Source organism: Pleuronectes platessa, chromosome 13 (genome assembly GCF_947347685.1).
Source record: "Pleuronectes platessa chromosome 13, fPlePla1.1, whole genome shotgun sequence".
Taxonomy (NCBI): domain Eukaryota; kingdom Metazoa; phylum Chordata; class Actinopteri; order Pleuronectiformes; family Pleuronectidae; genus Pleuronectes; species Pleuronectes platessa.
Genome location: NC_070638.1, coordinates 16,654,003 through 16,667,893, shown reverse-complemented (window position 1 = coordinate 16,667,893; position 13,891 = coordinate 16,654,003). Strand labels below are relative to the sequence as shown.

The 13,891-nt window shown below is 44.0% G+C and overlaps 2 protein-coding genes across 2 annotated transcripts; both read right to left on the bottom strand.

Moving 5' to 3' along the window:
• Positions 1 to 295: 295 nt before the first annotated feature.
• On the bottom strand, positions 296 to 4,521 carry LOC128455312 (UDP-glucuronic acid/UDP-N-acetylgalactosamine transporter). Its single transcript, XM_053439020.1, has 13 exons — positions 4,251 to 4,521; positions 3,296 to 3,329; positions 3,127 to 3,213; positions 2,467 to 2,534; positions 2,305 to 2,376; positions 2,133 to 2,201; positions 1,953 to 2,055; positions 1,775 to 1,867; positions 1,604 to 1,671; positions 1,052 to 1,130; positions 857 to 939; positions 716 to 768; positions 296 to 611 (listed from the first exon to the last, which is right to left on the bottom strand). Exons 1-13 carry the CDS (start codon positions 4,448 to 4,450, stop codon positions 601 to 603), a joined length of 1,020 nt encoding a protein of 339 aa, XP_053294995.1. The 5' UTR covers positions 4,451 to 4,521; the 3' UTR covers positions 296 to 600.
• A 1,280-nt stretch (positions 4,522 to 5,801) lies between these two features.
• On the bottom strand, positions 5,802 to 13,800 carry serbp1b (SERPINE1 mRNA binding protein 1b). Its single transcript, XM_053439021.1, has 9 exons — positions 13,439 to 13,800; positions 12,580 to 12,778; positions 11,610 to 11,750; positions 11,182 to 11,253; positions 10,057 to 10,131; positions 9,572 to 9,761; positions 9,095 to 9,160; positions 8,682 to 8,873; positions 5,802 to 7,534 (listed from the first exon to the last, which is right to left on the bottom strand). The coding sequence occupies exons 1-9, from the start codon at positions 13,692 to 13,694 to the stop codon at positions 7,475 to 7,477; spliced, it is 1,251 nt and encodes a 416-aa protein (XP_053294996.1). The 5' UTR covers positions 13,695 to 13,800; the 3' UTR covers positions 5,802 to 7,474.
• Between the last annotated feature and the right edge of the window lie 91 nt (positions 13,801 to 13,891).

Here is a 13,891-nt window from a genome sequence, read left to right as displayed (position 1 = left end):
GCAGTACAGTTTTGTAGATACAGTGTATCTGTGCAGCACTTTCTCTATATCACACAGCACAGCCATCAGGGGCAAGTTGGGGTTCAGTGTCTTGCCCAAGGGCACTTTAGCAGGCGGAACTGAGGAGACTGGAATCGAGTGACCCACCCTCTTGTTAGTGGATGACCCGCTCTACCTCCTGAGCCATAACCACCCAAAGTAACACTTTTCAATTTAAAAGACATGTAAGCATTAGAGTAGTGGTTTAAAATATTCCTTAGATATACCATATGTGAATTGAAAGAGGTACAAACTATTTAAATACATACTTACATTTTTATTAATTTCTCAAATATAAAAAAGTCATTGTGAAATATAATTGTACACAAGTTAAGGCTGTCATAATCATACATAAAAGCTGATCATAGTGTCTCAAAAAATTACTTAATGATTGTAAAATAGCAACAAAAAATGCACAAGCTAACAAAGTACAGGAGATATTTGTAAAACAAGGAATGATTTAAAAATAGATATGTATACTGTAGGTATATACATGTATCTCTGTACATTGCTCTGAGATGAAATGTGCTCTGGACGTACTTCAGCGTCGGGACTCTGTGTTTATGCCTTTTCTGTTCAAATTGGATGCAAAAGAGTTTTAGTCAGGAAACAGAAAAAACCCAGATTGGACAGGTACAGTGAATTTTACCATCGACATTATTCAACCAGTTCTTACTCGCTCGCTCCTGTGTGAAGGTGATGACGGAGTACACCAGGCTCCCGGCGATGCTGTGAGAAACAAAGATGACACAATCTGTTCTCAGACAGAAAAATATCAGCTCCTCAAACAGAATCAGTCAAATGCTCTGAGTCTTACCTGATGTTCAGACCTATAAAGTTTGTCCAAGTGAAAATGTAATCTCCACCGAACACCATTCCAATGTAGGTCACAACAACATTCTGCAGCAATCAGACAGGGACAGAGAGAGAGAGAGAGAGAGAGAGAGTCAATTCACACATCTGCATTCATGACTTAGCCAATAGAGAGCAGCACCGGCTTGAAATGACCCACCTTGATGCAGCCCACGATGGAGGTAGTGAGCGCTGAGTTGTGCTGCGTGCACAGCATGATGGAGTACATCAAAATGAAGCTGCATGACAGATGGGAGATGAATTACACCAGGGCAGCGATGAGGGTTTATATTATACATCTGTATATAAACATGGACGACGTTTCTCCACTTCCTCCCACTATCCAGGGATGAACGCTAACACCTTGCGCATTTAGCTACGAGGTTCCATGGATACATGCGGTCAACCAATCATGAGCCAGTCTCAGCTGTCCATCAGGATGTATCATCCTGGTTTTATACCATCGACAATGAATGAAAACCAAACTTTTCTGATAAAGTAAAACTTGGAAAATCATCGGTGATTAGAACCACCTACATAGACAGACAACTTAAGTGGACGTGCCCTTTGATTTTTAGTTTGCACCACGTCCCATCCACTAACACGGAGGAGACAGGATTTATGATCTGTGTGAGGCAGTGAGCTGTGATGCTGTCCATCTTTATAGACCAGTCGATGATGTCCATGAACAAATAATGGCAGTAGAAGTTACCCCATGACACAGGAGAGCACAAACTGCACGACAAACAGCAGCTCGGACCATCCGTCATACTCCAGCCCCTGTACGCAAACACACACACACATGACAGAGACCCTCAGGACTGACTCAAGTTGTCAGGAAAGATATTATACATAAACTCATGTTAGTAAAACCACATCTTACCATTTGTAAGTCCCCGGAGTAGTAGGCATACGCCGTAGTGGGGAAAATCATGATCAGGGCATTGTAATACAGAAGCCCAAATTTGCCCAGCTCCTGTGGGAACAGCAGAACACAGCTCTTCAGGAAACGGTGAAAGAACGAGAGGCGCCGCAGGTTGAGAGTAAACTGCTCTGCTCACCTGAGAGTCAAGTTTCTGCTTCACATACGCCCCGCTGGCCGCCGTCAGGACGTTGTTCAGCATGATGAAGACGTACCCTTCGAGGTCAAACGCTATGTCCGAGCTGTAAAACCCCAGAGTGAGACACGCGGCCTGGGTTTGAATATCAGCACACGGGTTCAGGGTGTGTGGGGCGCTTACCTGGCAGCGATGAAAGCACCGAAGATCATGGTGAACACCGTCATTTTCACAGACACAGAGAAAGTCTTCCTGTGAGGAGAGGAAATATCGAAAGCATTAATTTGCACGTGTAAAAACATTTTGGTTAAATTGTAAAAAAAAAAAAAAGAAGGAAACAGGGAGTTGAACCTACTTCAGCAGGAATCCCTCGAACACCATGGTGAGAAAAATACTGAACCTCCTCAGGACTGTAAACATAGGTAAACTAGGAGATAAAGAAATGATTCAGAGTCAAATATGTTTAAATATATTTCATGAAAATAACATTAGATAATAACGGAGGACAAGCTCTCACTTGAGTCGCTGTGTCCCAAAGAGTCCTGATATCTGATTCCCCACATACAGCAGAGGCAGTGGGAACATCTGGAACAGAACAAAGCACAGGAAATGTTTGATTAGATTATTACAACGGAGTATTAGGGCAATTTAAGGGGCAGAAAAAACTGGAGTTTGAGGAATAAGTTATAATTTTAAATCAACAGTACAAATATTACAAGAAGAAATAGTTATTTTAGGCTACATTTAATATTAGAGAGGGAATATCAGAAGGTCCGTCTGTCGCTTGTGTTAAAAGAAGGAATGTCGAGCATCTTTTTAAATTATAATTTAGAATAGGTTTCACAAATAACAAAATACTTAATCTTTTGTCACATCAGCCTCAACAGATTGGGTGAGAAACTGTCTGTTCTAAAGAAAAGAATCACACAGAGTAGGAGGAGGAATGTTTGGCTGTGGTCGAGTGGGGGGTTATGGTCGGTGACATCTGAGGGATATTCACAGAGGTTTTTAAATTTCTCAAGAACCAAGGAGTTTATTCATCAACAGTTTGGATCCAGAAGCGGTTGAACTCAAACGAGCTCTCCCTTACTGCTTATATCCCCCCCAAAAATCTTTATTTATTATTTATTTGTAATTTTCCAATATTTAACATCAGCTCATAGAATTCACTGCGCACCTTGCCTGGTATACTCAGATCCAGATCTGGAAATGAGATGATGCCCAACATCTTCCCCGTCCTCAGAACTACGACTGTGGCCAGCATCTGCAGGGAGAGCAAGTGGAGCACATCAGTGTTTGTTCAAGAGCAGAGGGAAAAACGGTGACTCCACTTAAGACAAACCTACTTGGCCGATTCCGACACATGTTGACGATGGAAACCTGTAAAACACGTAGAGAGTGGTGAGAATGAAGAAAGGGACTGAAAACAAATATTTAACCAGAACAGTTTGAATAAATTCTGACAAGACCCAACAGTAAATAAATCATATATAAATATATTCAAACAGTCAAGCTGCACCAAATTTCACACACTAATAAATCCTTGTTGGAGGGAATTACTCCATTTCATTCATGCTTCTTAGCTGCATGTTAACGTCTGGTTTACTTCCTACAACCTGAGATTTAACACGTTACACAAGATTGGCCTTTTAACTTCATGATGTTTTTTCCCTAATTGTAAAAGATGAAATAGAAACGCGACACAAATGTAAACAACAAGGATTTCAAGTTCTGAACCAACACAAATGCAGTAAATGTAATAAATAACTGCAAAGTACTGTATAGTATTAACTGTGGAAGCTAGGATTTTCACTGACGTTCTTGTACTTTACTTTATTATAGACTCTACGTTATATTATATAACTCATGCGGATATGAACAATTTTATCTTGACCTTATTCTCCAGCAATACAGTAACGCATGAGGTTGCATTATAAGGTTTATTTTTGATGATGTGAAGTGAAAATATTAACTTGGTGAGATGTGTTGTTTCTTTCTGAAGTTACACCTTTTTACTTTGGGTACATTTTGATTCTCACGTTCACGTTGTAAGAACTCGAGACTTTCCCTTGCTGTTGAGCTGATGATTCACTGAAACAAATAACCAACCTCTCCCTAAATAAACATGGAGGTTGCTGCAGGGAGAGGTTGGTGCAGGTGGAGAAACCCAGTGACAGTCCTCACAGCTCCAACATTCACCGTGTCCTCTCCCTCAGCTCATCGTTACAGTGATACCAGTCATATAACAAAACACACATGTGGAGAGCGGGCTCCCTCTGACTTGAACTCTGAACTTTGTACCTGTAGCTGCTCAGGACGCTCTTGTTGACAATGACGATGAGGAACGAGCTGACTCCGTAGAACACAGCGGCCAGAAGCTTCAGCATGACCGAGGAGGAGCCGCCTTCACCGGAGCCCTCTCCCCGGGCCCTGGAGGACTGTCCCCCGGCCGATGCGTCTCTGTCTCTGGGCTCATGTCGATGTCTGCGGAGCTCAGCCATTAATACCTGAGAGGTTTCGACAGGAGACCTCGAGTCCTGCTGCGCATGCGCACAACAGCGTCTGACGCCTCGGCGATAGGAAGTTCCGTCGGCGAAAACGGAAGAGGAAGGAAGTTAACTATCTTGACTTTATGACGTAAATTAACTGGACGTAAACATTTAATAAACAGTCAATCTTATGTTATTATTCTGGGAATCAATTATATCCATAAAGTTAATGGAATAGCATTATCAATGCATAACTTTCTCAACTACTTTATTTCAATTAAAGGGAAAAACTAAAAGGTTAAAAAAAATCCATTGTTCCAGGTTCTTTTTTATTTCAATCAATCGCTCTCATGTTTTGTTAGTAGGTACGTTATCTATATGTTTTATTTATTTATGTTTTATTCTATAATACCATAATGTTACCTCCCTCATTGTGGAATTTTCTTCTTTGTTCTTATATATATATATATATATATATATATAACTTTCATATTGAGAGTTTTCGTTTGGCAGCGAAGGCCCCGAGGCTCTGGATCAACAGCATGAAGAGATCATGTCTTTACAGGACCTTCTTCAGCCTTCAATTTCCATTTCCCAATTTTTGTTTTCACACACCGAATGATTTTATCCTATTTTGCTGATCTTACTGTTTAAGTTTTTTGACAATGTAAGGCGCTATGTAATGTGGATTTTGATAAGCGCTTAATAAATTGAGTTTATTATCAGAGATTCGGCAACTGACCTTTCCTGTTCTCCTCCCTTTTTACCGTGTTAAATCAAATTGATTCATGTACACTTGACATTGAAGGATATTTAGTAAATGTGGGACAAACGTATTTCTTCGTATGTCACCCAGCTAACATGATCTATACTTTTCAAACCAGAGTTGAAACTAAAATCTCTATAAACAAAACTTCATAGCTACATACATTTTTTTTTTTACTAGCTACAGCTAGCTGCAAGTCTAATACACCAATCCTATAGTAAATCCAACCTTCAAGTTTATAATATTCCAGATTTGGTGAATCTTTGTTCTAGGTGATGAGTTAATGAGTTTTATTATCCAAACAATTATATACGATGGATATAACTGATGGTAGCTTCATAGTCCATTAAGGTGAGTCAACATCACAGATGAAGGTTTAATTCAGAGCTGCCTAAAAACTGTAACTGAGTGTAAATCCAACCTGTCTGCACTGCTTACGTCTCACTCAGGTCCATATGGGATCAACAGGGAATACTGCCGGCCTGAAACACACCAGCGCCTCAGTGTTTTGAAGCCAATGAAGAGTCATCAGCGTCTTTTACACCTTTTAAAGTCACAGTATGGATTTTAAAACACCCCCGACAGCCACTGGCAGAGTACATGTAACACCTCTAAAGCGATTTATTAGAACAGGGATGTTTGCAAGAGAAACTTTCGCGTCACGTGGCTCAAACAGTCGCACGAGAAAACTTTTGCAGCAACCTGTATCAGTGCATCACCAGCGAGTCACCGCAGCGCACAGCATGTCAAGCTTTGAACTCACTCCCCAATGCCTTCAGTACCCCCCCCCCCCCCCCAAATGTGGAATGTACTCACTTCATAAAAATAAACGCTCACTGGAAATGACTGACACAGGTGGCTACAAGCAACATCACCGTACAATACATTCTGTAGCTCGTGATTGCTCCACGATGACAGCGGACATTTCTTTCAGACAAATTATGCATTATGGTGCTGCTGCACTGATAAAATACCAACAAAATTAAATAAAAACAGCAATTATGGTTCACAGGAGGGAAAAGGAAAATAAAAACACAATCTTCAGGGGATTGTTGCTGATAAAAACCCAAGTGCTTTGAGATCTGAAAAGATATTACAGATACTGTAAGAGCTAGATATATCCACAGTCTATCGTTCTCGCATAGATTTCAACAATCACTTTTCAAAACACAGTATGAACTACTTCAGGCCAGAACGTGCAATCTACTGCTGGAGAATGGCAAGTTCTTAGCGGAGGAATACTTTTAATTTTAAGATTTTAATTTAACAGCTGTCAAATTCACACAGTCAGCCTCACACTCTTCAATACATTCACACACAAACACATTCTTAACAACAAAATACAATATTTGCTTAGTGGTCCTGAATATACAAGTAGTAGAGTCTGTATGACCTAAGAGGACCAGCCTAAAGATATACATTGGGCCCTGGGACACCCTGAAAACACAGGTAGCACATCTGGATCAGGGGATACAAAGCATTACTAACCACTGGTCCACCAAATAAAAGGCAAGCTATCAAAAAATAAATAAAAACAGGAAAAGGCATTTACTTCCACTGCACAACAAGCTGAAAAATACCAAGCTTTAGTAGGAAGTCTCTTTGCCTGGATACCCATCCTGACCTTGTGCCTCGCAAACGGGTGGGTAGTCAGGATCAGAGTAATTACACTTTAAATGCAAGTTAAGCCATACTTCAGATTTCTAGTACAAGTTTCCTATGTAGTGAAACGCTACCACATCAGTGTGCATTTACTGGAAAACAAGAACTCCAGCAGAAAGTCTTTTTCTAGGATGATCCGGTAATACTGAGCGGACGTCAGGAGGAGAGAAAAATAAAGCCCAAAAGCTTCAGGGGGATAAGATACACACACACACACACACTTCAACCTAATTGCAGAAATGAATAAATTCATAAATTCATAAATTCAAGCAGCACAAAAAGAATGATCACTGATGTATGCATAATCTCTGAAAAAAAGAAAAGTATGAAAACATCCCTGCTTTCATGTTTCCTAAATACAAAACTTCAGTGTTACAAGAGGTCCTTTTTCCGCTGTTTTTTGTCTTTTGTTCTCCTTTAAAACGGGTAAAATTGTTGTCCTCTGGTGGTGTGGATGGTATGGGATGACAGTCTTTTTTTTGTTTGTCATTAAAATCTTTTTTTTTTCTGTTTTCTTATATACTTGGAAGATGTGGTAAGCATGCAAGCCTCGTAGAGGAGGGACCCCCGGAAGGGCTGATGGGTGGGCTGGTGGTGGAGAATGGGTCCTAGGCCAGAGCTGGGAAGGCCTCAGGATCATCCACGTTGGGGACTGACACGCCGCTCGCCTGGAGGGAGACACAAGAACCAGGACAGGGTTAACTGGGCTTATACATCCGTAAAGCTGCCATGGTCAATCAATGGTTTCATTTTAACAATGGATCTTATTACAAAGTGTGTGTGAAGGTTGAACCCAAAAACAATTAACTGTCAACTCCATAGTTTCCCTGAACTCATCTGCCTGTAACTTCTAATAATTATACAATATTTGCATTACTTGTTACTTTGACATCTTAGTGATAACCCTTTAAAGCCCCTTTATTGTAGCTAGTGTCTAAGTATAAGGAGCCATATCAATATGGTGTTTATATAACCCATTGCAATACTGAACATTTGTTGCAGATTATTATATTAAAACAAATATACATTATATGATGCAAGAAATTCCATTTCATCATATCTTATTTTTAAAACATGGTTATGGGGTATCTGATATTAGTTTGCATGAAATGTACAGTGATTTTCAATTAAATCAAAATGTAATCTTTGGATGTTTGGTGCGACAGCTTGTGCTAGATTTTCATGCGAAAAGGGCAAAGGGGAGTGTGCAGCTTAACATCCTTTCCCTTCATGAACCTTTGCTTTAGAATCATTTACTACCTATTATCTTTTCAAATATATTATTGCGCTCTACTTCTACAGTTTCGTACAGTTGCCAGGCTCATTGTGTCTCCTCCCTGCCTCCTCCAGCTCTACACTGCTCTGATACAGGGCCTCTCCACAAGTTGAACTTCCTGCACCGTTTCTCTGCAGGGTGGCTTCCGGTTCAGTCTAAACTCCCACATAGGAAATGCACACCAACAGGAGCCGAGCAGGCAAAGTGCTCCGCCTCTGTGGAATCGGACTGCCGGAAATACATCAGAGTGATGCACCCTTTTAACCCTGTGAGTCCAAATAAGCATTTGATGATAGCTTTTAGTACTTCACAGTTTAACACTATTCAAATTGTGGTTCACACCAAAAAAGCACCACTGTCATGAGGTCAGTGAGAGTTTTCCAGAGTGGAGCATGTGTTCACTGGTCTGTTATTTCAGGGCTTCAGTTTTCCGCAGCAGGTTTTCCACGTCAGTGATTTTGCAGCCTGTTCAGTCAGTGAGCTGAATCTTTTGTGCGGGACACTAAACCTTTGTTGTTGTTGGCAGCTTTCATTGTTACCTTTTCGGGCCGTCCTCCCCCGCGTGCCGGCCTGCTGCCTCTCTCGCCGCGGCCTCCCCTGCCTCCGCGCGCCCCCCCACGCCCGCGGCCGGGGCGGCCCAGGTCTCCAAAGTTGATCTCCAGCTGGGATGTGATGTCGTTGGCTGGTTTGCGGAAATGGTGCTCGCTGGACTCGTCGATGGGGCCGGGCGGCTGACAAGAGAAGATGTAGAAGTATGTTAGGAGATTAACTGCCTTCCATTTGTTTTGTATTTGGTAATGAGAGTGAACATGAGGTACAGGTTTTAGTGTGCATCGTTTAGTACAATAGCTTTAGAGCCTTTATTTCCTCTGCCCAAAATAGATTAAAAATTACCCCCCAAATGTTTTCATAGTCTGTGTGGATGAATGAGCAGTGTGAGAGCTTCAGGCACCTTCTGGTAAACTGGTGGAGCTTCTGGTTCAATCTCTGGGGGGTCAATCACAGCACCGACAGGCTTCTGAAAATTGAAACACGAGAAACATGAGTATTTACACGTGTGATGTCGTCTCAGCTTGTGAGAAAGTCAAAGTGACCTTCACAGTAACCTGAGCGTGTGTCCCTGGAGTCCAGCCGGAAATGTTCCATTTAAATGCATCAAATTCAAGGAATAGACAAACAGGAAAGTGTCCGTGCTATGTCTAAAACTGTTGCAACATACTCCCTATCTGAATTATCATTAACTTTCTGTCATGCACACAATCGTTTGAATGCAATGACTCAAAGAATACAAAAACCTTTTATATTATCTGTGCACGACTTCCTGTTTTCAAAACTCCATATTTCCCTGTAGTCTTTCCTTTTGGTTTATGCTTGAAAATGTAAATAACCACAAATAACAGTATTTGGAATAATATAAATGTGGACCCACCTCGACGCATACGTCCTCGCTCTTGGACTTGTGCAGCACGTATCCTTTCTTCCACTGGCTGTCGGCGCCCTCGTTGGGCTTCCGGATGTTGAACTCCACCTTGGTGCGCTCCTTGTCCTGCATGGCCTTCCACTCGTCCAGGGTCATTTCTTTGGGGCCTTCGTTTTTCACCTCTTCCGCCTCGTTCTCCCTGGGAAGCCCACACACAACAATGCAGCAAATTCAAACGTAGAGCCGCAGATCCTCTTAGCTCGATACCTGCTCTAATCCCGAGGGCCAAAAGGTCAGTAGCAATTTTTATCCCCAATCCACCACAGCTGTGGGAGCAGAATGCAGAACAGTTTGTGACAAAGACCGTCTTATAAGACCTGCCGATGGTGCTCTGCAGCTACAAGCTACCTTTCCTGGCTTTTACGTAAACAGATGATGTTTCTTTCCTGAATATCACCCGACTAATCGTCATCTGACAGGAAGTGCATGCTCACTTGTTCTCAGATCCAGCAGGTGCAGGTTCCTCTCCTTCTGGGGTCGTCTCCGGGGCGGCAGTCGGTTCAGTCTCACTGGGAACAAAGTCACAAAGGCACCTTGTCAATACAGACTATTTGACACATATATATATATATATATATATATACACAGCGCCAGCAACGTATCGAATGTGCAACTTTATCATTGAAGAAGAAAGTGTTTCACTGAAGGAAGTTTATTTTTTTAAATGAAAACTTCCTATAATGCAGGTTTAAATTAAACCTTAAATAAGTCAATCAAATGGGCATGTAAAAACACAACCAGTATTTAAGTAATTGTGACTAAGAAACAATACAACACTATTTGTAAACAAATCCAATGTCAGATGCTGATGGCATTATCCAACAAAAACAAGCCAATCAAATTTTAAATATTGATGCCAAATGTCTGAAAGTCAGGAAAATTGTTAAACACTTTTGACGAGGACATCTAATAGATTCCATTCTCTTGTTCAAGTTTTTCCAAACATTGAACGAGTTGGCCAAGCAGGTTACACCCCTCCCCCGTTCCTATCTGTAGCTTACTTAAATTACTGCTTTGGGACGCATTTAAATTTAATGATTTTCTGTAAATATTTAAAGTGTGGTTTCCTAAAGCATCACGTTACCTCACAGGCAACAACTATGATGAGCAAGAAAAGCGATGCAGGATTGGCGGTTGAGTGTGGCGGGGCATTTCTGTCCAAACCCAACCGAACCCAAGAGGAAACTGAGCGAGGTATCTTTTTATGTCTGAATCCAACACAAGCCCATTCCCTTGATCACAGGCATGTGCAGCGTAAAGAAACCCAGCAGGTAGCCATGCCAACTTGACTAAACCTGAGCCAAACACTTCAAACCTTCCGTGTGAACCCGGCCTGGGTATCCACACTCTAAACAGCAGAGAACCGAATTCAGGTAATTGATCAGAGCTGAACAAAGCGGTGCATCGTAAGTTAAACTGACTTTATCTGGAAACCACCACAGTGAGCAAAGTCTGGGCTGATTCATGATGTGCCTCGTTGTTGTGCAGACAGTGGACACAACTCAGACAAACAGGCCGTGTGTGTGTGTGTGTGTGTGTGTCTGTTTGTGAACGCTCACCTCGCTTCTTCCTTCACGTTGCCCCAGTTGTGTGGGCCGCTGCCACTGCGCTTCTCCTCAACCTTCTGATTGCTGGAGTGAGAACAGACAGGAGGACACACACCGTGATGGAGGCTGTGTGAAAATAGTCACAGTGGGAGTAGTTCCAACAACAACTCTTTAGTCTGTAGTCAAAAGTAGGTTAGTGAACACAGCTTGGAAAAAAAAGAATACCTGATCTTGATTGCAGACATTAAGACTCACTGACCTCTGCAGAGGTCAGTGAGTCCTTGTGTTGTTTGGTTTGTGAACAGGGTCACTGGATTTTGACAACTTTGTGTTAAAGAGGCCAACAAATAATCTCCTTACAACAACACAGTTTGTCGACGAGTCATTTCTATTTTTAGATTTCCCTGCTCTGCTAAAGCCTAAGTTCAGGACTGACTCACGATTTGTCACTGCCGCTGTGTCGCTCGAAGTCTCGTTTCCCACGGGAGTCGAAGCCGTCTCCTCGGCCCATGCCCCGCCCTCTTCCACCGCGCCCACCCCGGCCGCCACCACGCCCTCGAGGGGGCCGGTCTCCAGGAGGCCTGCTGGACACAGAAGAGCATGTTAATTAATTCCCAGCCATCGTAGGTGGACGGTGGTCATGTTCACACCTGACGTTAGAATGCTTCTCGAGTGTTCTGTGTGCAAATAAGCATGTTCAGCATTTCTGTTTGAAATGCTGAACATGTGTGGAGTCTTGACGATGACACCTGGGTCTGTTGTCAACGTCAAGAAATCATTCTCCAGCGCCGGGTAGGGCATCAGCGAGTAAGCACATCTATGAACCAATCCCAAACCACATCATTAACATGGCCATACAGGGTAATTAGCATACAGCTGTTAAAATACGTTTTACAAGTTGTCATACATTTAAATTAACTGGTATTGGATCAGTGTTCTTCATCGGCCTATACACAAAAATCAGGTATCTGAATCATCAGGAAGGGGAAAGTGGTATCAAGCATCTGTATTATTGAGAAACGACAACATCAGTGTTTAGTTCACACTTTTAAGAGGATGTGGCCACATGCGTCCCAGACCCCCTCTGAATATTGTCTTAGTGATCAGATCTCAAATGTGCCTGCAATGCATCTTGGGTATATTTACACCTGTACGCAGGTTAATACCGGTTGTGCACAGGCCAAAGAGACGACACTTAAGATGACTGAAGTGTTGGCTTAAATGTCAAATAGCAGTCCAGCCTCAGAACCATGCAGTTCACTGATGGTTGCTCTGTTGAGGTTAAGAGAGTTAAGATCAAATCGATGCTTCCTGCACACAGCCTCACACTGATCCTCTGATAGCACCAGACGGCCTTGTGCTTATCAGCCTTTTTATATCTCAGTTTCGTCATTCATCACAGCTACCCACTTGTCTGCTGAGAACTCGCCAGGTCCCTCGGGCTTGTCCTCGGCGGGCTTCTCGAAGCGGCGCTCTCGGGGAGGTCTCCTGTCCGGCCTCTTGTCCCCGGGTCGCCCTTCGCCCTGGCCTCCCTGGCCGCCCTGGCCTCCCTGGTGCTGGGAACCGGGCTGGCCCTGCTGATCCGGTCTCCGGCCCACCCGCCTGATTCCTGCAGATCACACGAGCAGGAGTCAGATGGAGTAAACTCAGAGTTACAGTCGTGCTTACTGTTTCATGGAAAGGAGCCGTTTAAGCTCCTGATGTACTAAGCGTCACCTCAGCAGCTTTACATTAGCAGTGCAACTGTTAGTTCACAGTGTCTGTCCGGAAACCCACTGGTGTTTCAGAGCCAATGAGCTCCACAACTATGCAGCATTCACAGAGCGAAGACACCATCACAACAAACAGCGGTCTGCTCCGTGCGCTCGGCCCCGCTCACAGGTGAACATCCTGCAAAGCTCCGTGCAGCCTGCAGCCGGGGCACGGGCATCCTCCAGAGCATCCTCCAGAGCATCCTCCAGAGGACAGCAACACAACACTACACCTTCATCTCCAGTGCAAACCATTTCTGCGACACAACACTGGCTCGGTCAGCACAGAGGACTCCACCGGAGCTGCACGGTGCCGCTGCTGTCACCCGCCTGTGTCCGTCCTCAGCCGGTGAGGACGGACCGGTGTGTCCTCTACCCGCAGCCGGACAGGGTCCCTGCGCCCTCGGGCTGTGTTTGGCTCGGACCAGCGGCAGCCAACACCTGCCGCTAACGGAGCTGCGGATAACAGAGCCGGATAAACACGCAGGACACCGCGGCAGCAGAGAGGACACGCTCACCTTCTTTCTTCAGGGGGACAGGGGGCTGGCTCTCCTCCTTCTTGTCCAGTAGCGGGTTCTTCCGGTCCTTCTGGGACTCCTTCTTCGGCTGCTTGGCTGCCTGCGCCGCGGACTTGGCGGAGCCCGCGGCGGCCCCCTCCTTCTTCTTGTTCTCGGCCGCCTTCAGGATCTCGAACGGATCCGACTCGTCGTCCAGAAGCTGGTCGAACCGGTTGGTCACGACGCAGCCGAAGCCTTCCTGCAGGTGTCCGGGCATGATGGCGCCCCTTCAGCGGGATTCACCTCCGATTCTACGAGGCTTGATGCGAACGAATCGCGGGATGCGGCCACAAGATGGCTGGGAGAGCTGCCCCTTCTCTTCCGGTGCGAGCACCATCCGGGACACCGCGCCACGCGCACCAATGTGAGCACGCGGCGGCCGCAATGTTTTTATTGACATTATGTAAGTGTCAT